This window comes from Neolamprologus brichardi, chromosome 8, assembly GCF_056152115.1.
Source record: "Neolamprologus brichardi isolate AB-2024 chromosome 8, ASM5615211v1, whole genome shotgun sequence".
Lineage (NCBI taxonomy): Eukaryota > Metazoa > Chordata > Actinopteri > Cichliformes > Cichlidae > Neolamprologus > Neolamprologus brichardi.
This window is the reverse complement of record NC_142111.1, coordinates 24,391,417-24,415,173: the sequence shown is the minus strand read 5'-3', so window position 1 is coordinate 24,415,173 and position 23,757 is coordinate 24,391,417. Positions and strand designations below refer to the sequence as shown.

Sequence of the window (23,757 nt, the reverse complement as noted above, 5' to 3'; positions counted from 1 at the left end):
TTTAAGAAAGAGCTACAAGGTAGCATGGTACAATTATATATATATATGGGTATTAGAGCCATTGTAGATAAAAAAAATAAAAAAATAAATTATAGACTAGAAAATGAGGGTAATTGACTGTGTAAACAACAAGATAGAAGAGCAATGCAGATATCTGCTGTTTAGTGTTGTGTAACACACTGCTAAAATGCTAGAATTTGGATGGTTTGTACTACACAATAATGCTGTTCTTCTTTTAAATATGTCATTAAAAAGCCCACACACAGTGGAGAAGTTCAGTTTAGTGACTCCAGCTAGCGGCGGTGAAGCGTAGTACACACTTACAAAAGCCTGTGATAAACGGGTGCATTTAAAGTCTCCACATTCTCACACAAGAAACGCCTCAGTTACTCCAACATCCAACCAGAAGAGCAGTCTGACCACACCTTGCATGTATGTGAGCCATTAGTACAATGATAAATATAAATCTTAAATAGAATTTCTTAAAAAATGTCAAATTGTCCTTTTGTCCTCAATAGAACATGCACCTCACTATTTTATTTTTTATTTATTCATTTTTTGTGGTAATTGCTGTTGTATCATAATAGGCTAAGTATATGAACTGTAACTTGCTTGTGTTGAGTAACATTTACCTAGTTTGTACTTGTAGTTGTACACTAAGAATGCTGAAGTTATTTACTTTGCAGTCTTATTGTAGATTTCAGCAGTGCAGCAGCTCCGACACACCTTTAGGACACACCTTTGTTCAAAATACAAATTAGCATTTGACTACCAAAATAAGTGATTTCAAATGGACCTGAGTGTAATTAAACTGTAAATGTGGAAAATTTACAGTTTAATTACACTCAGGTCCATTTGACTCTAATGATCGTAGTGTATGCATATAAATGTCTACGTGTACTGTCTCCTCTGCAATCGGGTAAATCCCAGTTATTTTGATTCTCCTATGTTTTATTTTCATTTCATCGTTCCCCTGTGGATATCATGTTACACCCTCCATTTGTGTTTGTTTCACATGTCAAATTCAACATAAGTGCCCGTACGTAAGTCAACCATCAACAGCATTTGTATCTCTGACTTTCTTTGACTTACCGCTACATAAAAAGTGAACAATTTCATTTCATTTCATTTCATTTCTTTATTTATTTCACTCACTATTTCAATGTGAAAAAGCTCTGCAGGTTATTGGTTCCAATCGACAGATGTGACTTTTTAACATTTATTTCATGTGTTTCTGCTTCCAGAACACAATGAATCTTCCTCCAGACAAGGTCAAGATCCTCAGCCAGTACGACAGTGAGAAGAAGTGGGACCTGATCTGTGACCAGGTAAATGGCCTGCATTTGTATAGCGCTTTACTCAGTCCCTAAAGACCCCAAAGTGCTTTACACTACATTCAGTCATTCACCCATTCACACACACATTCACACACTGGCAATGGCAAGCTACGTTGTAGCCACAGCTGCCCTGGGGCGCACTGACAGAGGCAGTGACTTTCAATATTCTGTTCAGGACTTATTTACTTATTTTATATTATAATAAACTGTAACTGAGTTTTTCTGTTGCTGTGGGGTGAGCTGCAAAGAACAAAAAAGGCCTGCAAGGAGAAGTCTATAAGGCTTAAGAAAATACAAATGTTTTGGAGACAACAGAAAAAAGGAGAAATAAAGATGTTCCTAAAAACATGCATTTCTTACTATTTTATAGTCATAACAGTGAAAGACAAATATTTTAAAATCCTACAGACCCTCCTACTACTCTACCTGCACACTGGGGTTTATGCTCAGCAGGCAGTGATACAGCACAAATTACCACAGCAATGTAAACACTGACAATGAGGTAAATGTAAAGTTACCTGGCTAAGCAAGAGATTATGCTTTGTAGTAAAGTACATGTTAATTGGCTTGGAGTGTAAACAAACATGAGAAGCCATTAAAGGTAGATAAAAGAAGAAACGTTAAAGGACGGTTTTAATTAATTAATCGAATTGAACTTGTTGTAAGATGGCTGAATGCCAAACTTAAGAAACCAACACAGACTTACGTGTACACTAACACAAGGAAGCTCATCAATATTGTACACCACCATAGCAACTACAAGAGAGTCCATAACAACCTGTGTGTTGATGCGAGAGCGATAGAGAAACCCGTCGCTGTCATACAGCTTCTCAAGTAAACAGTTTGGCACATTTCAGAAAGTGTCAGCTTTTTGGTTTAACTAAAGGCTGTGAACAGTGAAAAGTGTGTGTGTGAGAACGTAGCCGCTGCACGGCAGTCGAATCATTTCAACCATTTGCATAGCTGAGGCGGTGTAATCAACCTGTTCCTGTGAGACCCCGGCTGAGCTCTGCCCTGCCTTCCCCATCGCTGCAGTGCTGCAATCAAACATAATTAGAGGTCTGAATGTTTCTTTCCTCCATCTTTAGGAGCGCTTTCAAGTGAAGAATCCACCATCTGCTTACTTGGAGAAGCTGAAAAGCTTTGTGGATCATGGAGGAGTCAGTCGAAAGGTACATTGGAGCAAACTCAAATCAAACATTTTAATTTCAAGCTTCTGTTTGTTTTCGAAAAGTAAACATGAACTTTTTGAAAAAGCCTCATTGATTTTAGAGCTTTTGATAAAATTCTTGAGCTTTTTGAGGCAGGAAATAGAACAGCACCACAAATATTTTACTGTAAGAAATATTTGTGGGTTGAAGTTGGCCCTGTCTGTGCAGGCAGAGTTACTTTGTGTGCTGTGATTACTGTTCTGTAGTTATTAAAAATATTTAGGACACCCCTGTTCCTGACTGCAAATATATCCAGCATTCCTTTATCATGTTATGTAAAGCCAAAACCTGGATAAGCCAGGGTTCATAGACTATAGAGGCTTGGCTATATGTTTGGAAAAACTGAAATGTTTCTATTTAATTCTTTAAAAATAATAAAAGAAAACCTCCAAACTGCTCTGGTTAGTCAGTAGCTATGCAGTGACACACCTCCAGCTAAGCCTTCTGGCAATATGCAGTCTTTTTTCATCACCTGTAATCTAAAAGTATTTCAAATATTGGTATTTCAGCTGTTTCATCCAACAAACTAAGTGCAAACTAAATCCAGTCCTGAGCTTTGTGCATTCAGCTCTCCATGCAACTATAAGACCACCTGATAGCTCCGTAGCTCGCAGAACCAACTTTAACTTTAGTAATGTTGTTTTTTTGTTTGTTTGTTTTGAATTATCAGTTTCTCGAACCTAAAGAAGCAGGTTCTTTAGACCAGCGGTCCCCAACCCCTGGGCCTCGGACCAGTACCGGTCCGTGAGTCGTTTGATACCGGGCCGCGAGAGTAGAGGCTCAGGTGTGAAATGTATAGTTTTCAGGGTTTTTATCGGTTTTCAGCGTTATTTTGTTATCGTTTTTATCGTTTACTCGGTTTTCCTGGGTCTTTTCACGTGTGTTATGAATAAATTTTCTTTTTTTCGGTACCGGTACTAGTTTTATTTTGTTGTATTTATCCGCGACACCTTAAAGGCCGGTCCATGAAAATATTGTCGGGCATAAACCGGTCCGTGGCGCAAAAAAGGTTGGGGACCGCTGCTTTAGGTGGATTTACGATTTACTTTAAATGGATGAAGAGCAGAGAGGCACATAATGATCAATTACTTCATATATTATAATGAGTATAATAAGATCTCTTTAAGTATTTTTTGACCTCATTCTCACCTTGTATATGCTTTATCAGTTCAGGAGACGCGTCCAGGAATCCACACAGGTCCTGAGAGAGCTGGAGATTTCCCTGAGGACCAATCACATCGGGTGAGTCTCTCCCATGTGGGTACAATATGATTGTACCATTGATAGAGATAAGAAGCTGATAATATCACACAAATTACACCGAAGCATGAAATAAAAATGTGAATTCTTCAACCACCTGTAACACATTTAATGAAATATAGTGTGTATTAGCAAAATTACAACTTTTAAGTCATGTTTTTAAAACACTTCTTTACTAACTGTTCCTGCCATGCTCTGCCTCTGAGTTACATTTGTTTTGTGTTGTCCTGCTGTAGCTGGGCTCAGGAGTTCTTAAATGAGGAGAACCAGGGTTTGGACGTTCTTGTGGATTATCTGTCTGTCGCCCACAGCGCTGTCACGTAGGTATCAGCTTAAAGATATCTCAGAGCAGTCGCTGCTTAACCGTCTCAGTCACACAGTCACTCACTAGTCCAAGAAGGTCACAAAACTTAATTAACATTACTTTTAATGGTGATACTCACAGGTATGAGGTGGAGACTGTGGACAACGGCATGCTGCCCACAGACAAAGGCAAAACTACTGACAAGCCAGGGGAAGATCTGAAGAGAAGTGCCAGCAACTCACCCACACACAGCGCCTTGAAGGGCGGCAAGGCCTTCACAGTCAGGTACAGTGTGACAAACACCAAAAGCACAGTGATAAATTTATGGGCTACTTTAATTTATTTCATTGTTATTACATTAAAAGGACTTACTGATGTTATTGATACTCTGAAAAGTGAGAAAAGTACAATTTTAAACTGACTTAAATGTTTATCCAATAGACACATGGCCGAGGGTATATCGACAGCACGCCCATGATCCACATCTCACTGCAAAACTTGTTAAGGATTTCTTAAAGCTGGCTGCAGGGACCTATTTCCATTCAGCTGATGTAATCGTAGGAGCTCCTTCTCAACCCTGGAGACTCAATTAGTACCACTTTAAAAAGCTGCCGATGTGGCTAATTTACACGTGAAGTGTCCTTTGGAGTGTGTGCTGTGATGCACTGTTTTAATGCATAAGTGAGAGTGATTGGTCACTCCTAACAGGTCATTTGGGAATGAGCAGGATCACATGCTATTAAACTCAAATCATGATCTCCTCCTAGCCTTCACCTTCAGCAGCTGCAGACGTGTCCTTCTTATCTTTCTGATGGGAAGTGGCTGCATTCCTCTCATAGCGAGAACGCCTCCTTACGTAGGTGTTTGGGGTCCTTTTGTTCAGACGGGGTGTGCTTAGGTGTGACTGTGAGACATGTCGCTAAGTGACGCAAAATACAATTATGAGAGCATGCTCTCAGTGGTTTTGTTTTCATCTGGTGAATGATGGCTGGCATGAGTATTATTTGAAGTATTTACTGCAGAAGTTTTTGAGCTTCTTAAAACAGAGTCTGCAGTTTCTGACGATGGACTTTGTTTATTTATTTATTTCTAAATTAATTCATTAAGGATTAGTTGGCACATTCTTCTAAAAAAGTGGGTAAATGGGTAATAATTATTGGCTTTATTTTCAGTGCTATTGTAGGTCTTATTAAGCGGCTCTTTAGTTAAGCCTCAGTTAAACCTGGCTGATTTACCTCTCTAAAACAGAAAAGCCTTGAGGAATTCGCGTGTTGTGAGCCAGAAAGATGATGTTCATCTCTGCATCATGTGTCTGCGTGCCATCATGAATTACCAGGTACCTAAAACCACTTACACACTATGTATTAATGTTACTTATTAATTGATCCCTGGAGTTGAACTTTTATTTCCCATCAGTCATTCTCTAAAGGTAGCAAACAAAATGTTGATATTCACTTATTATACACTTTGCTGTTTTAAATTCATATTCAGAAACAAATGCCATATGTAAGGTCAGAGTTCAGTTCAATTTTAAAGTATTGTTTCATTTCAGCAGTTATATTGTTTTCTGGTCCACACAAGAGCCACTTAATCTGGTTTCATTTCATTCTTTAATCTTATTTGGCGAACTGTTGGCAGATTTTTGTGTTTTTTTACTTAGTCGGGGTTTAACCAAGTGATGAAGCATCCCTCCTGCGTGAACGAGATCACGCTCAGCCTGAACGACAGAAACCCGAGGTAAACACCACGCACAGCCTGAACATGAAATGAAATAGATGTGCAAAGCTGGTAGAGACAGACCCTAAAAGACTGGCAGCTGGAATTGCAGCAAAAGGTGGTTCTACAAAGTATTGACTCAGGGGGCTGAATAATTACGCACACCCCACTTTGCAGTTATTTATTTGTAAAAAAAATGTTTGGAATCATGTATGATTTTCGTTGCACTTCTTCTTGTTGGTCTTTCACGTGGAATTCCAATAAAATTGATTCATGTTTGTGGCTGTAATGTGACAAAATGTGGAAAAGTTCAAGGGGGCCGAATACTTTTGCAAGCCGCTGTATACTAAACTATGAGCTGAAAAATGTACAAGAACTATGGATGTGATTATCTACGAGGTGTTAGTGTTCAGGACGGACTTTAAATGTCCGTCCCACGAGTGGGAAATTTGGGACGTGGGACTAATAAAGGTATCTTATCCTATCTTATCTTAAAGTAGTTGCTGGGCATTGCACAGTGCATAAACGTCAATCGTCTTTTCAGGACTAAAGCTCTGGTGCTGGAGCTGCTGGCGGCCGTGTGTTTGGTGAGAGGAGGTCATGACATCATCCTCGCCGCCTTTGACAACTTCAAAGAGGTCAGTAGAGTCATTGCAGTGGCTGACAGTCATCACATGTATTTTTGAGGTAGCTGCCACTTTAAGAGATTCCTGCTCTCTGTGTGAACATTTATTAACTGAATTAATTTGAGCTTCTGATTGATTTAATCAACATTGGTGAACGAGAAGATGACCAGAAATAAGCTGAAACAGCTTCTAGTAGTAATGATGTGTTTTGTTGTTTAATTTTGAAGTTTTGGCCCTCCATACTAAAACATGCATGTTAGATTTAAGCTGGGTGCTCGCTGTAAAGGGGATTTCTCCACAAGTATGTCCACAAGACCCATATGGATATTTAGTGATTTTAAAATGACTATTTTTTTAATTCACATTCATTATATGTAGTTTTTATGAGTTCTTACCAAAATAATATGAACATATAGCTTAAAATATAATGGAAAATATCAGTTAATCTGCTGATCTGGCTGAAATTTAAAGTTTAGGTCATTTAGTAAATAATTTGTGCTGTTTGAGCTGCAAAAATCTGCTTTGTTTTCCAATTTTCTGAACCACATATTCATTTCAGAGGTCTAGGGCTTACCTTGTTATTAGGATACATCCTGGATGGACGGCTTATCCATCACAGGTCTAACATAACTATAGCCAATTTAGAACCGCAGATTATCCTAAAAGCAGGTCTTTGGACTGATTAGAAGCCCAGAGAAACCCCACACAAGAACAAGGAGATCGTGCAAAGCCAACCATGGTTTTAGACCTTTTTCTGTGTTCAGCAGTGACGACTCATCTCACATTCACACTTAAGGGATCAGAAGCTTAACATAGATCCGTGGCACAGCACTCACATACCAGCAGGTTATGGGGGAACCCCAGGTCGAGCTGCCCGCCGTCAGCTGCTCCGTCCAGCTGTTCCTCTGCCAAACAACACTGACCGAAGAGACATAAATACGTGAAACACTTGCTGAGTGGCCTCTCACCTCTCCTTGACCTTCTTCTGTCTTTGATTGAGAAAGCAGCACCTGTTGCTTCCTGTGGCTGTGGAGACAGAAGCTTAAACCTGAACCAGGAGAAAACATTCAGGAAGTTAAAAGCTGCTCTGCAACAAGCAGACACCCATTCAGTATTTCTTTCAGTTGCTTCCAGTGAGCTAAACTGACCCCTCTATTAAATTGCTTCTTTGGTCACTGTTACGTTAATTTAAATATTAAAATTTAAGTACATCTCACATTTGAGCTCGTTTTAAATAATGGATTTACCCTGGAGGAGTACAAAACACAGAACAATTTTATTTCAATTTATACTTAAAGAGGATCTTTTCTCTATTTCTCGCTCTGTATTTTCTATTAAGGGATCTTATTACGGTAGCTTTGCATCATTCACAGTTTAAAATAATCCCTATTTCTCTTATACTGAGTTTGATTGATCTTCTGCTTTAAAAAAGCTGTCTTAGTTCACTTCATTCTTCAAACACACCTCTGCGAAAGGCCACTTCATCGTATCCGGGGGGGTTTGTGTATCCCAGTGATCACAGAGGCCATGTTTTCCGGGGCTTTTTGCACTTGGTTACGTCTCCCAAGGCAAATTAGTCCTGGGTGAAGGGGCTAATGAAGAGTCATTCGGATGATGATATGAAAAGCAAAAAATGCAGGATCCAGTTTACCCTGCCTGGCATAGAGTAACCGAGGCACCACCCTGGAGCCAGGAGCAGGCGAGGGAGCGTGCCTACTGGCAAGGCCTCAGCCCATGGGGCCTGCAGGGCACAGCCTGAAGAGGAGACATGGGTCTGTCCTCCTGTGAATGCATGGATGGATGAATGGATGCCATTCGAAGATCTGTAGATGCTCTGAAATCTCACCTACCACACAATATCCCTGGGAATTGGTTGGTTGGCCAGTCGTTAAGTTGTTAAGACAGAAAATAAGACCCCTGTCATCTCTAAAGCAGCTCTGTGTGTTCAAGTCAATGCCATTCTTTCATGTTTTGGTGTTTGCAGAGTTTCTTTAAAGACTTCTATATACATGTTAAAAAAAATAAAGTGATGAATTAAACACCCGTCCGTTTGTAAACCCTCTGGCTGCATCAGCTTTTACCCGTTTGATTAATGTGGCATCGATTATCAGAGCTGTGACTCGAGTGTCGCCGTGAGCGGTGCTTGTCGTCGGTGCCGCAGCAGTGTCGGCATGTGTGTGTGGGCGAGAGCTGGAAGAAGATGGGGAGAGCGATAGAGGCGGCCGGGCGCTAGGCCAGGAGCTGGCTCATGTGTCCCTCAGCAGCAGAACATGGGCTTTGTTTAGGGTTGTGCTGGCTGTTCGATTGGCCTGCTGCATTATTCAGTGGACATGAGTGGGCAAGAAAGGGGCAGGTAGATTACCACACAGCAACGGATGAGACAGGGAACCTGCTGACATGCCAGCAGTTAGGAAAACACAGTCATAAAGAAGCCACGTTTTCTCTGCCAGGAAATCATGCTGCACACAAACACCGGGGATTGTTTACACCTGCAGAGCGAGCTGCAATCATCCTGTGCTGCTTTTATTACAACCATTATTTCTGATTGTCCCTGAAATGAGCTGAAATTCTCCACAAACAGCCGACGGAGCCTCCTCGCTCTCAATGCTGCGCTGTTTAATTAGACCGCATGTTTGCTGAAATCCTGATGCATCGTTACGGCTGCAACAATGTTTCTGTGTGAGCACACTGCCCCCGTGTGTGCACACACGGGGAAGGCAGCAAGCTCCAAACCTCCACGGACGTCACCTAGATTTATAAACCTGCAATGGGCACAATAAAAAGAATAAGAGGGTTGAATACTCAGCTGCTGTTTGATCTGATCTTTATTATTATTATTATTATTTTCAGGTTTGTGGGGAGAAAAACCGATTCGAGAAGCTCATTGAGTATTTCCACAATGAAGAAAGCAACATCGACTTCATGGTAAAGCAGCAATTGCATTCAAATTCATGCATGCAAAACACTTTGCAGGTTCACAATGTAATGACAACACATGAACATTTATTTGTAGAGTAGAAAACATCAACATAAAAAAGAAAAGTGCACGGATAACAAAAGAACGGGAAATAAAAACATGACATGAACCAGAAAAAAAGTGTGATTAAACTGGAAGACGACAGGATTTAAAGATTAGGTAAATCTATAATGTGAGAGCGAGACTGTGCAAGGCTTCAAAGTGATACGTTTGTTATTCTGAACCTGCTCTATAAGCTGTCCTTCTAACGTTTTCATGCAACGAGATTCAGCTGATCTATAAAAATACGTCAAGCAAAAGATCCCAGGTTTATTCCCAGCAGGAGACACGGATCCCTTTGCGGCGGTGTCAGAAAGAGCATCTGGCATAAAAACTGCCAAATCCAACATGTGGAGCTGCCAGATGTGGAGCCCCCTTAAGCAATTGACAGAGGTAGACAATTCCTGTCATCGGGAATGACGTTTATTCTGTGATCTAACTGGTCAGTCTCCGGCCTCTTAATGAGTGTCGATGTTATCCTCAGGTTGAATAAGGCCAGCTCTAAACTGACATATATACTACATCCCTCCAGGTTGATGCTCTGTCAGCGTCGTTTCAAAATTAACATTTTCTTTGAATTTGGTGTGCAAATCATGAAAAAAGGCCCTAAATTAAACCTGCTTTTACTCTGCAGTACATGCATAATCATCAGGGATGTGAAATTCCCTTGAAAAATGTTTGTGTTTGCAACATCTGCGATTTAACAATCTCTCCTCGGGTCTGTACAGCTGCAGCAGATTATTGTAAATCATTTCTTGATTGATTAACTGTAGACCTGAGATGGGGCTTCAGTTGGAGTTGACTGGTGGTGTTTTTCTAATACTGGTAACTGTCAGAAAAAAAAAAAAATCTATTATTTATGTGCACAATTTGCTCTCGCACACAAAAAGTCTGAAAAAAAAAAACATCCTTTGTGTGAGAATTTACAAAAACAAGCTAAGATAACAAAGAATAGGGGTAATTAGTTTTTATAATTGAAAGCTTTCAGGCTGAGCCTTTTGTAAAATGACAGCTTTTCTTTTAATTAGACAGATTGTGTGCAATTATATATAATATGCAGAGTGCTGTGAAGAAGGCTTGTGTATTGCTAAAAGTTTGTCATTCAGAATTTAATTTAATGATGTCGTAAATTTGCAGGAGAGGCGTTTATTTAAGGTTACTTTAGGAGACGGGAGGAAAAAAACTCGACTAATCAACGAATCGATCAGGAAACAAAAAAGAAAAATGCAAACTGCAGCTTCCAGGAGCCCAAGATAACAATCTAATAACTAAAGTTAATGAGTTTGTAGTAACAAAAAGAAACGCAACACAATCTCACCCCTGAGAAGTGATTATTGCTGCAGTTGTTTATTGGGGAAAAAAACAACAATTAGCGAGTTTAGTTTTAACGGTTTTCAGTGTTTCCTCAGTCAGCTGCAGGAGCGGCTGCCAGCTGTCTGGGGCTGCGTTTCAGTCGGCTTGAAATCCGCAGAACTTTTAATTGGCCTCTTTAAACTTAACAAACTCAAAGTGGGAAACTCTGGACAATTACCAACAACTTCACTGAGAAGCAGATGGTCTGAGGTCACAAAATATGCCTTCCACCAAAGTGAACATTACCGAGCCTGTGTGAAACATTTGATGTCAGCGGTACTCGTTCACACGTCTGTTCTGAAGCTCGTGTCTAATATTGTGCAGCAGCTGCTCCTGTCAGCAGTTTGGCCTCCTCGCTTTCATTAGCTCTACTGACTGTCAGGCTTTGTATTGTTGATTGTCATTTATACTTAGAAATATCTACTTATTAGGGCTGCCACAAACGATTATTTTGATAGTTGACTAGTCACCGATTATTTTTGCGATTAGTCGACTAATCAGATCATCATCCATTGGACGTAAAACATACAGCTTATTGCACCAGCAGCATCTGCTCTTATATAACTATCATTAGCTTACAGCTTTAAGTGTGTAAGGTATGTGCTAACTAAAAATAAAGACAAGATGATAGTTTATTAAATTTTAATGAAATCTGCAGATTGTTTCGGTGAAGTTTAATAAACTCCTTGCTATCTAAAATATAACAGGACACCGGAGTATATTCTCGAGGATCTCACACTTCTGATAATCAGCTGTCTGCTTGACGTTTATTCAGCTGTGTAAAAACTATAACTTTAATGTCAGCCAAACCGATTTACTCAGGAACAAATAAAATACTAAAAAAAAGCCAAACAATAACATTTTTAAGTTATCTAAGTGACTTGTATATGTTTAACCTGAGTAGCCAAAGACGGCGGTGGGTTTGTAAACGATTTGCCGGAGTCCGGTGTTCTCACGGCTCTAGTTAGCCTAGCCCCCGGCTAGCTATCGAGCTAGTGGCTAACAGACGTCTCTGAAAACGTCGGAGCGCTTTTGAAAATATGTGGTGTCTTGATAAACTGAGCAGATATTTGAGGTTTACACAGCTACATTCTCGCCTAAAAATATGTTAAACGTTTATTTTGTGACCCAGAAAGAATAATAAGAGTAACATTAAAACTACCTAGCTGCCGCCATTGTTGGAAACTGAGCTGGGCTGCCCTATGAATTCTGGGACACAGCTTCTTCTTCTTCTTCGGGGTTTAACGGCAGCTGGCATCCTTGTACATGCAGTGCTGCCATCTTCTGTTTCAGTCCGTTATTACACTCTTAAATCCTACTACTTATTCCTGCGTCTTTTGTGATCTTACAAAGCTTCAAACGACGCGTCGACTATTAAATCAGTCGTCGACGATTTTGATAGTCGACTAATCGTGGCTACTACTACTTATATATGCTTAGAGTTTTATATTTAGTTTTAGATTGGTAGAGGTTTGATCCTTAATAGTCTGCGAACTTTGTGTGCATTCCAGAGCTCTCTGTAAGCAGACTTTCTTTACGTCGTGCGTGTAAACTTTTAAACTTGTAGCCACTGTGATGTCACCCATTGGTTTGTCAAGTCTTTTTTGAAGCCATTTTGGTCGCTGCAATCCTCAAAATCCTAATCCTAATTCCAACCCTGTCCTGGTGATGGTCCTGATGATGGTGTGGGACACTGGTCTGAGTAGGTGACGCTGCTTCCTGTTGCATAAATTAATTCTTTTTGCCACCAGGTTGCCTGTATGCAGTTCATCAACATTGTGGTCCACTCAGTGGAAAACATGAACTTCAGAGTCCACCTGCAGTACGAGTTCACGCAGCACGGCCTTGATGAATACCTGGAGGCAAGTGTAAACTTGTATGCCAAATTAACAGCTTTAAACTTATCTTAGACTCAGAGTCACAGCTTTCAGTTAAACTGTGTTGATTATTTTTTACTCTGGTGTTTTCTCTTTGTAGAATTTGAAGTTCACAGAGAGCGACAGGCTGCTGGTGCAGATTCAGGCCTACCTGGACAACGTGTTCGATGTTGGCGCTTTGCTGGAGGACGCTGAGACCAAGAACGCATTGCTAGAACACATGGAGGAACTGCAGGAACACAACGCGCAGGTCTGGATGTAAATGCATTAAATACAAACTAACCTTAAAGACAGTCTGTATCATATCAGCATGATTTCCATCAGTCTGGCCAGGACAGGTTCTCAAATAAACCTGTGAGTGTGGATGAGCACGCTCACAGGTGCAATGGTCACATGGACCTGCTACATGCAATGTCGTTGTCAGAGCTGATATTTATTCACCTTTCAAAAAACACTACAGAATGACAGGAAATACATCAAGCTGAAATAAACCTGAATATTTTCCTACTTTATTGCTTTAAAGCAAAACTGTAATTGTTTCTTTTATTAAATGCAGCTAGCTTATTAGTTAATCCAAGTCTACGTCTAATTGAGACATTGTAACACACAAATGAAGCAGCAGCTGAATCTGTTGAATGATGCAGTTAACAGGAAGCTGATAGACTCATGGCTCTAAAGCTAACTACCTTAGCCTAGCTTATTCACGTTAGCTTCCTTCTCTAGTAAAATACTTTTTTTTTTTAATTAAGCTACCGAAGGAAAAAAATCATACTATGTGTTAAACTCTCCAGCAGCAACATGCGGTTGCTATTTAGATTATCAAATGTTTGGGTGAAATTTCATGACTTTGTCTGGTGAATGAAGACTTTAAACATTACTGTGATATTAATCATGTAGGAATTCAAAATTACACAAGCAGTACATGCATGAGAGAAAATGTAATACATTATAAGTCCACTTTAGCGTTAGTTTTCTTCTATGTTTGCTGCTCTCTGTGTAAAAATACATTTACCCATTACCCATGACCACTCTGGTGTCACAGCTCACCAACAGACTTCAGGAGACCGAGACTGAGGCGATGGAGAAAGCCTCCGAGCTTGAGAAGAAGCTCATTCAGACCACCAAAGAAGTGGAGCTCCTGAAGGTAGAGAACAGCAGGTTCATGCTTACATGTTTTTCATACAGAAACATCAGAGCCAACATATCAAACATGAATCGTGTCACCTGACAGATAAAGGTTCCTAGAATAAGGTAAATGGGCGAATGTGGCTTAGTAACAGAAAAAAAGGCCTTAAATAGAGACATAATAATCCATTTCATGTTTCTGTGCTTTTATTTGTGTCTTCTCTTAAACACCAGAAGAGAAATAGTTCACAAGTAATCACTTTTTTAAGAGTACAGTACATTTATGGTTTTTAGTGTCTCCAAACATTAAAAAAAATAAAATATTTGAACTCCTTTGTTTTTAAATTGTGCGGAAGATAAAGTCAGTTTTGCTAAATTTAATAATAGTCTGAAATAACTGATCAGCTTTTCTAGAACTGATAAGTCAGAGTTTCTTGAGTTTTACAGAGAGGACAACATCAATCGCTCAGCTCTGCCAGTATCTCAGTAACCTGTAGCCGTTCGTTCTTTTCCATTAGGCTCAAATTTAATTTTCCTTGTTTCGCTGCCCCAAAGCTGTGATAACTACAGTATACTGAAACCTCACACCTACACCACATGTCCACCACATGGAAGAGATGTGATTTGATTTTTAAGCACCTTTCTGCATAAATTTGAATGCTAACGAGGAAAGAAATGCTTCCTGAGATGCTGAATTCTCTTTCTCACTTCAGGCTGATGACTTCAAATTAGTACCAGACATGTAGCATGCAGAGACAAACGTGTTGGCAGTGAATACAGCTTTGAAAATAGAGGAACTAATTGGCTTAATTAGGGAGAGACTGATTGTTCTTGTGAACGTTAGTCGAGAAAAAGCACTCTCACCGCAGGTACCCCACCTGGTGAAGATGATCTGATTAGAGTTTAGTGTTGCACCTGCATAAATCTGCATATTAATGAGCCAAAGTGCTGTGAGCACGCATGTCCTTTTGCCAAGACGATCACCCCAGATCACATGTTTCTTTTTTCTAAGCTGACAGAACAGGTCCAGCCTGATTAAAGACACATCTGCTTCTGTGTCACAGGAGAGTCTGCGGGAGTCTCGCTCGCAGGTGATCCTGCTGCAGCAGCGAGAGCAAGAACGGGAGCTCAAGCAGGAGAGAGAACAAGACACCCAGGCCCTGAAGGAGCTCGAGGTCAAAGTTCAGGCTCTGGTGGACCAGGGTCTCGTCCAAATGGGGCGCTCTGCCTCTGGACACCTAGCTGTCCAGGTGGTGCAGCAGAACAAGAAGCAGAAAGGTCGGCAATGTTTTATCACACCTTCCTAAATCCTCGGTAACCACACGTGCACTCACAGCGTGAACAATTCGAGTTTGAGTTTTATGAGCTGGATTCAGAAGTTCCCCTTTTTTTAGTGACCAGCTGTGCTGCACCTATCCAGGTAACATCAGGGTGAACTCTGGGTTTACAGCATTACAAAGGTGATGGTGGTACATTTTCATGGTAACTTACCTGCACGTAGACAAGACCTTCCTCCAATTTCTGTTTTTATGACTCAAGATAAGAGATCAAAAGATCTGAAACCGTCATTGAGTCTGAAAACTGCATCGCCAGCCCGAGATGATACTTCAGATCTTGGTGTGTGGATAATTAGAAGCTCTTTGTATTTCCCTGACGGGCATCATTATGGGATATCGATTCGTGTAATCAGATTTATTCCTTAATTACAGCTGCACTGTAACTGCAAGTTGATGAGTAAAGTATTTCCTGACAGCTGCAGATCAGGTCGATACAGGAAACAACCTTCAGGCCGTTCCTCCACAATCGGTACAAGCTCCTCCTCCCCCTCCTCCTCCTCCACTTCCAGCTCCGTCCTCAACCACAGCTCCGCCTCCACCTCCTCCACCACCATCAGCTCTCCTGCCTTCTGGAGGCGGTAGGACGGAGGCGTCAGCAGGGACCTCAAGTGAGTCAACAATCAGAGCAAAATGAAGGTCTTAGTAAGTCTTTAAAAACAATCAAAGGTTTAGCAATTTTGGTTCATGTTTTATTTTCTTGTCCTTTATATCTTAAAGAAGAGACGATTTTTTTCTTTTTATACATCAAACTTGAAAATGAAGAATGATTACAACAAGCAAAAGTTTCCAGCTTTTATCGAACTGATTGTAGAGATTTAAAAATTGTTAAACTTTATAGAAAATCAAGAAATACCACAGAGAGGAGACATGTTGGAGAAACCAAAGTTTTCCGTGTCTTTTCTTGTGAAAGTAACAAACAGACGCAATATTTAGGAAGATCTCTCTGTTACAATACGAACATTTCTCTTACAGACTGTAAAAAGAAGAAGACCATTCAAACCAAATACCGCATGCCGCTGTTCAACTGGCAGGCCCTCAAATCCAACCAGGTCGCAGGAACAATCTTCAGTGAGGTGGACGACGAGCGCATCTTAGAGGTTTGTTCATGTTTCCTCTGCTGTCCCAAAAACATCTGGACCTGGGTTCCTTCATGGACAGTATTTACAAGATGCACGTGATCACACCTGCTGGTTTTGGTTGCTGCATTTTGGAGGCTTAATTTGGAGTGAGAGGGTACTGTGCTAAGTTTTCAGCTAAGTCTAGCTAGTCTGGTTAGGAAAAGCAGGACACAGACAATTAGCTAATTGGTAAGTAACAGAATAATTATGCTCAAAAAGTCACTAAAGTGGGAGACAAAGTTCTTGGAAAGTCATTTTGTCAGATAATGTTATTAAAGATCCAACAAAAAGGCATCGCAAACACTGGGCAGATGAATTATTAAAAAAACAAGCAAACAAATAAACAAACAAACAAATAAACCCTCACTTCCTGAACAGTTGAAGGTGGAAACCCAAACAGTGTTTTGTGCCAGGCTGTCAACACACTTTGCAACCTGTTGGACATTTTATAACGTGAGAGTTATGGGGACGAGCACTGGTTTGGAGTCAGCCTCCAGTGGCCATAAGTGGAACTACAGTTGTTTTGGTATTTCTGCACTGGCTTCATTTTCAGACGTGGAGGTTGCAGGTTGGGTTTTAATCCAATTGTGGTGAAAACAACAACATGCAATCTATGCATTTCTTTTCTTCTATATTAGTGCAATCAATCCTATTAAGACAGTACTGTGTTTTTATGTTACACTGGAATAGCAGTAATGTATTATCATGGGAACTTGCATTTATTCTGCATCACTTAAATCCATGGATCTTCTTCCATGCTTTTCTCCATTTGCAAACCTTTGTGAGTATTTTAAAAAGAACAAAACTAAATTAAAAATAATCTTTAGAACAAATTTTCCAGTTATTTCTTTCCAGCAGTCACATGCTTTATCAGGAAGTAGTTTATTCTGTAATAGGCTGCTAGGTGACTTACAGTAAACAAAAGTTTAATCTGAGTATTAAAAAAAATCTTAATGGTCTCTGTTTCTGTATTTGAACCCTGCTATTAGGAGCTAAACATGGCTGCCTTTGAGGAGCAGTTTAAGACCAAAGCCCAGTCGACCCCTGTAGATCTGGGAACCCTAAAGAAGAAAATGGCCCACAAGAGTCCCAGTAAAGTGTCTCTAATGGAGCCCAACAGGGCCAAAAACCTGGCCATCACCCTGCGTAAAGAAGGAATGGCTGCCTCTGATATCTGCTGTGTCATAGAGACGTATGTGTTAAACCCTGTTTGTGCATCAGCTGAATAATACGGCAATAAAAAGAAAATCTGAATATATTGCAAAGACACTTTATATTCAGAACGTGCACCGTCCCCGCAGGTACAACCTGAAAGCTCTGAGCCTGGACTTCCTCGAGCTGCTGGAGCGTTTCATCCCCACGGAGTATGAAATGAAGCTGATCCACAACTACGAGTGCGAGGGCAGGCCCCTGGACGAGCTCAGCGAGGAGGACCGCTTCATGGTGCGCTTTAGCAAGATCCCGCGGCTTTCCCAGCGCATCAGCACTCTCACCTTCATGGGCAATTTCCCTGAGAGCGTCCAGCTGATACAACCTGTGAGTCCACGGTTGAACTGTATTTGAGGAAAGAGAATTAAGCAAAGTTTACAACAGCGGATTTCACAGTCATGCCGGGGAAAAGGCAGTTATTCTGTTAGAGTTTATTCCTGAATAAAAGCCCACTTCTAGGAATAAAAGGCATTTATTCAGGTACTGAGGGTTAACTCGGGGAAATTTCTCCTTATCAGCACTCTGGCTTTATATTTACAGTGGAATCACTCTTGTCCTCTGACTCTGCGAGAATTACAAAAAAGTAGAACTAGTGCTTTAAAATAAATGTTAGTGTATACTGTAATGTGCACGCACTGATCTTTGCATTATTTCTTACAGCAACTGAATGCCATCATCGCGGCCTCGATGTCCATCAAGTCTTCCACTAAGCTGAAGAAAATTCTCGAGGTGATTCTTACTTTTATTTGAAGAGCTCCAGTTCATGACTGAATAATAACCTTTACTGGTTAGGACTGCTTCTCTATGACTTCCTGTGAATCCTCAGCAACGACCTCCTAATTAGCATTAAAAATTACAGTCAAATCCTGGCTTATAACATTTTTAATGTGTTTATTGTTCTTCTAATTTCATTTTAAAATACTGGTTGCTGGGGGGCTCTCAGCAAAACAACAGAAACACATTCAGCCAAGATCTCACATAAACTGTAAATAAACGATGGACCATCCGTTTGTAATGGAGCCTCAACGTTAGCATTTTGTGGTGTTTTTTTGTTCCCAGAGGTGACCATATTTAGATGAAGTAACAGTGGTAAGATGTCAAGTAACACTAGTTTAGGTAGGTGCAGGCTTGGAGTTGGCCAAGCCTCAAGGACACTGGGTCAACACACCTGAATCAAATGATTACCAGGCCTCTGGTGAACATCAAGACATGTTGAGGAGCTTATTTAGCCATTTAAATCAGCTGTGTTGGATCAAGGACACACAAAACCTGCAGGCCACCAGCCCTCGAGGCCTGGGTTTGGACAGCACTGGGTTAGTGAGCTGTATCAGTGCACTGTATACATGCAATACACAGACACTGATATTAGTTAACCCTTTAAAGCCGGTCAGAGCAGGCACGCTTCGTTTTGCGTAACTTTTTTAAAATCCTTGTAGCACTGCAACGACGTAAGCTAGCGCAATAATTTTTTTTGCATATGAAACCGGAGGAGTTGTACTTACATCTTATGCCATCAGCTTGTCCTCGGTCACAGTTTCCTTCCACATATAGTTTTGCAAAAACTGCATAAAAAGCACTTGCAGCAACAAAATCATAATATTCCAGAAACACGCTTTGCCGATCCGATCAGCTGTTTGTAACACTTTCTACGTCCATCAGCGCGAACTATCGCATGTCCTCCATTACCTGCCCGAAACCAGAAGTGACGTCATTTTGCGGAAATGTAGTTTTTTACCATCAGGGCCTCATGAGCCTATACTGGTGTTTTTAAAAGTTATGTTTGACTTTATGACTTTCTGTGTCGTTTCTGGGATGCTTAGGACTCATATTGCACTGCTGGAAATAGTTTATTTTGATGCATATGCTGCTTTTTTGCAATTTTGCATTATAATATTTATTTTCGTTTTTCCTGCAGTGTATAAAAATTGGTGTATTTCAAAAATAAAACTATGAAGACACTCAAAATAAATTTCCTGTGGTGGGAAACTATTTTGTGCAACTTTTTTGTATTTACAGTTTTGAGGGATAAGCCTCTTAAATTTCTCTAACTAGAAATATATGTTAAAAAAACAAAAATGATTTTCAATTTTTTTGTAGTTTATTGCACTTTTTTGCAATTTATGTAATTACTATGCACTTAATGCAGACATATTATTAAAATTTGGGCTATAATGGTTGTATTGATGTATATCAACTTGAAATGCTCCCAGACATGGCTCTACAGCATGTAAAAATATAATATAAGCTCTGGCGGACTTGGTTCTATGGTAGGTCTTAAAGGGTTAATGGTAGAAACCTGGAACACTAGAAAAACAGAGCCTTGTAATTTGTCTCACAGACTGGTTCTTATACGCTGCTTTCTGCTATGAGCTTCACCCATTCACATTATTCTGTGCCAGAGTGTTTTCAGGCTTTGATGGAAATAATTTCAGGTCCAGTTCAGCAGTTCTGGGAAAGTAGCCTCCAAAGCTTGCAAGAGCACAGCTGCTGTAATATGAGACCAAACATGCTGTGCCTTTAACCCCGAGGAATTTGTCTCGCTTTTTCCTTCAACTTTGGTTGTTGTTTTTTCCCCTAAATTTAAAGTGGCATAAAAACAACAATGAGTTGTTTCTGGAAAGGGAGAGGTTTTGTGTTTTACTTCTGTGACAGATTTCAAGTTTTGTTTTTCACTGCAGGTTTATTTTTGAGTGTGTGTGGGCTGCACATCACACATGCTGTCACTTTGTGTCACATCTGACAACACACTTTTCTGTCTGTTTCTGATGTAAAGATCATCTTGGCATTTGGAAACTACATGAACAGCAGCAAGCGAGGAGCAGCATATGGCTTCCGTCTGCAAAGCTTAGACTTGGTGAGAAAATTCATGTAGTTTTTTCCTGCAGCTACAGATGGCTTTTTGCTTCGGTTGCTATTTCTGTAGATAATCCAATAATATTTAGTGCAACCTGTTGTTTTTATCAATCTAATGTCAGACTTTTCATTCTTTGCTGGATCTCCCAAGCTGTTGGACACCAAATCTACAGACCGAAAACAGACGCTGATGCACTTCATCGTCAACATCATCCAGGAGAGATACCCAGAGCTGCAATCCTTCCACACAGAGCTGCACTTCCTGGATAAGGCGGCACTTGGTAAGCACATCCTCACGTGTGTACAGTAGTTAATGATGGCTGAAGTCCTGTCACAGTTTACAAAGGTCCAAGATCCAAGAGGACCCACTACTTCCCTCCCAAACTCTAAACTATGAAACAAAGCTGCAAATTCAATTCAATTCAATTTTATTTATATAGCGCCAAATCACAACAAATGTCGCCTCAAGGCGACATTTGTTGTGCAGCCCACACACACTCAAATAAAGAAAGAAATAAAGCACAGCAGTATAATTCCTGTCAGTAGCTCAAGAGTTGCTGCTATAAAAGAAAAAGGGGGCAAATAAAAAGAAAAACTAGCATTTGATCTGATCAACATTTGGCCTCAAATCTTGTTTTTATTAACTGTATTTGTGGTTTGTAGCCCTGTAGTAATCGGATGTTTTGACCTGTGTTGCCTTTTTAACTTCTGACTTCCTGACCCCCCCTTTTTTTAATCGTGTGTCCAGGATGCTGTGAGTGTAAACCTGAGGTCATTTTTTAAAAATGGTTTTAAAAAAAAAGTTAAATATCTCCATGAACATGAAAATCCCCCCAAAAAGATCTCAAAGTCTGTCAAGTGCATGCCAAAGAAACAGGTGGTGATATAACCCTAAGTGTGAAGAAATGCTGGCCAATAAAAAGACGGAGTGTAGTCAAAAGGGAGGTGAAGGCGCATAACTTTGATCTTACGAGACAAAATCGCTGTTTCTCTTTTCCACGTTTAAATGCAGCAGAGTTTCTGTAAATGAAAAGCTTTATTTTTAGTGACCCTCAGGACAAAATTCACAGAAAAATCTGTGTTTACCAAAATATCCGTGTACATGTCGATGTAGCGATCTTGGCTCAAGAGTTGAGAGTTCGCCTTGTAACTGGAAGGTTGCCGGTTCGAGCCCCGGCTTGGACAGTCTCGGTCGTTGTGTCCTTGGGCGAGACACTTCACCCGTTGCCTACTGGTCCGGGTGGCGCCCCAGGGTGGCTGTGGTTACAATGTAGTTGCCATCACCAGTGTGTGAATGTGTGTGTGAATGGGTGGATGACTGGATGTGTAAAGCACTTTGGGGTCCTTAGGGACTAGTAAAGCGCTGTACAAATACAGGCCATTTACCATTCAGCCTGAATCTCCCTTGTAAACTACACATGATCAAGGCAACCTGCTAGAAACCAAAGCAGTCATGGGGCGTTTGCTGCTGCAACTACTCACCAACAATTGGAGAACAACCAGAAGTTTCTATGGAGAAGCTGACTGGTATGTCTGAGATGACCAAGCGGATAAAACCTACACAAAGCCAGAGTTATTGGCTATACTTTCATTTAAACTAATACCACAGATTGTAAATACACTGATGATAAAATGGCAAATGCTCACAAGGTGTTATGACAGCAGTAGAATCCCTTTATTCATGCAACACCTTGCATAACCCTTCAGTCTTCTAAAGTACATCATAATCTAGTTACTGTTTGATAAGCAATGATAAGAATGTGTCTTTTAGTTTCTGTGGACAGTATCCTGCAGGACCTTCAGGCTCTGCAGAGAGGCATGGAGGGGACGAAGAGGGAGTTCTCCGTAGAAAAAGACAATCTAGTGCTGCAGCGTTTTCTCAACACCAACGTGGAGCTGCTCAACGGTCTCATAGCCGATGGAAAGACCGCACAGGTCGGGTTTAATTATCAAAATCAGAATTCTTTATTAATCCCTGAGGAAATCTCTGTCGATGTTAGGAACAGGAAGTACTTGTCAGTTCATGACCTGATATTTTTTACCTTCTTTTGCAGGATGCTTATGACTCAGCTGTGGAGTACTTCGGAGAAAACCCCAAAACAACGCCGCCCTCGATGTTCTTCCCTATTTTTGTCAGATTCATCAAAGCGTACAAGGTCAGATAACAGACAGCTGCTTCGCTGATACGCACCGAGAGCTTTTACATTACACCTGCAGCCATCAGTGACTGTTTATAATCTGACATCTGAAACATTGTTTTTGTGTTTGCCAGCAAGCAGAGCTGGACATCGAGCAGAGAAACAAGCAACACGAGGCTCCTTTAACTCCTCCTAAACCTGAAGTCATGGGGAACAAGGTGGGAACGATAAACAGTCAGTGCAGGAAAAGTGTGTCTACAAACTTTCCAAGCACATAAAGAGGATTTTCTCCTGAATAATTAGACTGTGTCATTTTGCAACAACACTTTAAAAGCTGACAGTAGACCTCAGACTTTATCTGTCGATTTTCAAAAAGGACTTCTTCTCAGTGAAGGACAGAGAGAAATACTCTTTTCTGAAAGCCCTTTTCCTCTGGTAGAGACATTAATGATCTGAGTTTAGAGGAAAACTGCTTTGCTTTTAGAGAAACGTGTACAAAGACCCACGACATTAAAAGGTCAAAGTATCAACAAAAACTTGTGCGATGCTCCGGGCAGCCATGTCAAGTACCCACAACTAGTCCAAAGACGGATAAACTACCATAAAGTATACAAGGTATTGGATGTGGAACAAGCCTGGAGCTGGACTGCCCTGTTTGATGTCCAAACAGCTCTCCTCAGTTCCCAGTCATATATGAACTGTTATTAAAGGAAGTGGTAAACATGGTCCGCGCTGCCATCAAATTCAAAATAAGACAATATTTTTCTGTCTTAAAATGGTCAATTTTTTGTTTTAGTTAGTTTTAATTTTTGAATTGAAACATTTTATCAGTTCTGTGTTCTACTGACCGCTTGTACTTCTTCACCTGTCAGACTTCCACACTTTAAGGACATTCCTTGAGATTATAACTTTCATGCATAAAAACAACCAGACTATTAGACATAAAAAGAACTAAAACTCTCAAAGCATGTTGTAAAAAGTTGCATTCAACTAAATCTGATTTGTTGTTTCAGGGTCCCACGATGCCCAGACCGCCCCAGATGGACCTGATAGCAGAGCTGAAGAAGAGGCAGATGTCTCCTCTGGTGAGGGAGGGGAAAGACGGAGCCATCGAGGACATTATCACAGGTACACAACAACCTGTCTGTTTTTTGTGTCTGTGCTGTGAACCGTTATCAGCAATTATCAGGAGGGGTTAATTACACAGAGCTCACGCTGCCATGGCAACAGAAAGATGCAGCTGTGCAGTTACAGGTTGGTGTGGTGCTAAAGCTACA

At 40.6% G+C, this 23,757-nt stretch overlaps 1 protein-coding gene across 2 annotated transcripts in view; it reads left to right on the top strand.

Annotated features, from left to right (window-relative positions):
* fmnl1b (formin-like 1b) overlaps positions 1-23,757 on the top strand; it is a 38,929-nt gene that overhangs the window by 11,205 nt on the left and 3,967 nt on the right. For both annotated transcript variants that reach the window (XM_087844938.1, XM_087844937.1), the window contains exons 2-25: positions 1,245-1,328; positions 2,426-2,509; positions 3,717-3,790; positions 4,045-4,128; positions 4,254-4,397; positions 5,361-5,448; positions 5,773-5,849; positions 6,373-6,466; positions 9,305-9,379; positions 12,575-12,685; positions 12,801-12,950; positions 13,743-13,844; positions 14,890-15,103; positions 15,579-15,770; positions 16,135-16,259; positions 17,270-17,472; positions 17,582-17,816; positions 18,150-18,218; positions 20,263-20,343; positions 20,494-20,623; positions 22,114-22,277; positions 22,397-22,498; positions 22,615-22,698; positions 23,494-23,608. In XM_087844938.1, the coding sequence (XP_087701064.1) occupies positions 1,245-1,328; positions 2,426-2,509; positions 3,717-3,790; positions 4,045-4,128; positions 4,254-4,397; positions 5,361-5,448; positions 5,773-5,849; positions 6,373-6,466; positions 9,305-9,379; positions 12,575-12,685; positions 12,801-12,950; positions 13,743-13,844; positions 14,890-15,103; positions 15,579-15,770; positions 16,135-16,259; positions 17,270-17,472; positions 17,582-17,816; positions 18,150-18,218; positions 20,263-20,343; positions 20,494-20,623; positions 22,114-22,277; positions 22,397-22,498; positions 22,615-22,698; positions 23,494-23,608 (2,881 nt within the window). The remainder of the gene's footprint in view (positions 1-1,244; positions 1,329-2,425; positions 2,510-3,716; positions 3,791-4,044; positions 4,129-4,253; positions 4,398-5,360; positions 5,449-5,772; positions 5,850-6,372; positions 6,467-9,304; positions 9,380-12,574; positions 12,686-12,800; positions 12,951-13,742; positions 13,845-14,889; positions 15,104-15,578; positions 15,771-16,134; positions 16,260-17,269; positions 17,473-17,581; positions 17,817-18,149; positions 18,219-20,262; positions 20,344-20,493; positions 20,624-22,113; positions 22,278-22,396; positions 22,499-22,614; positions 22,699-23,493; positions 23,609-23,757) is intronic.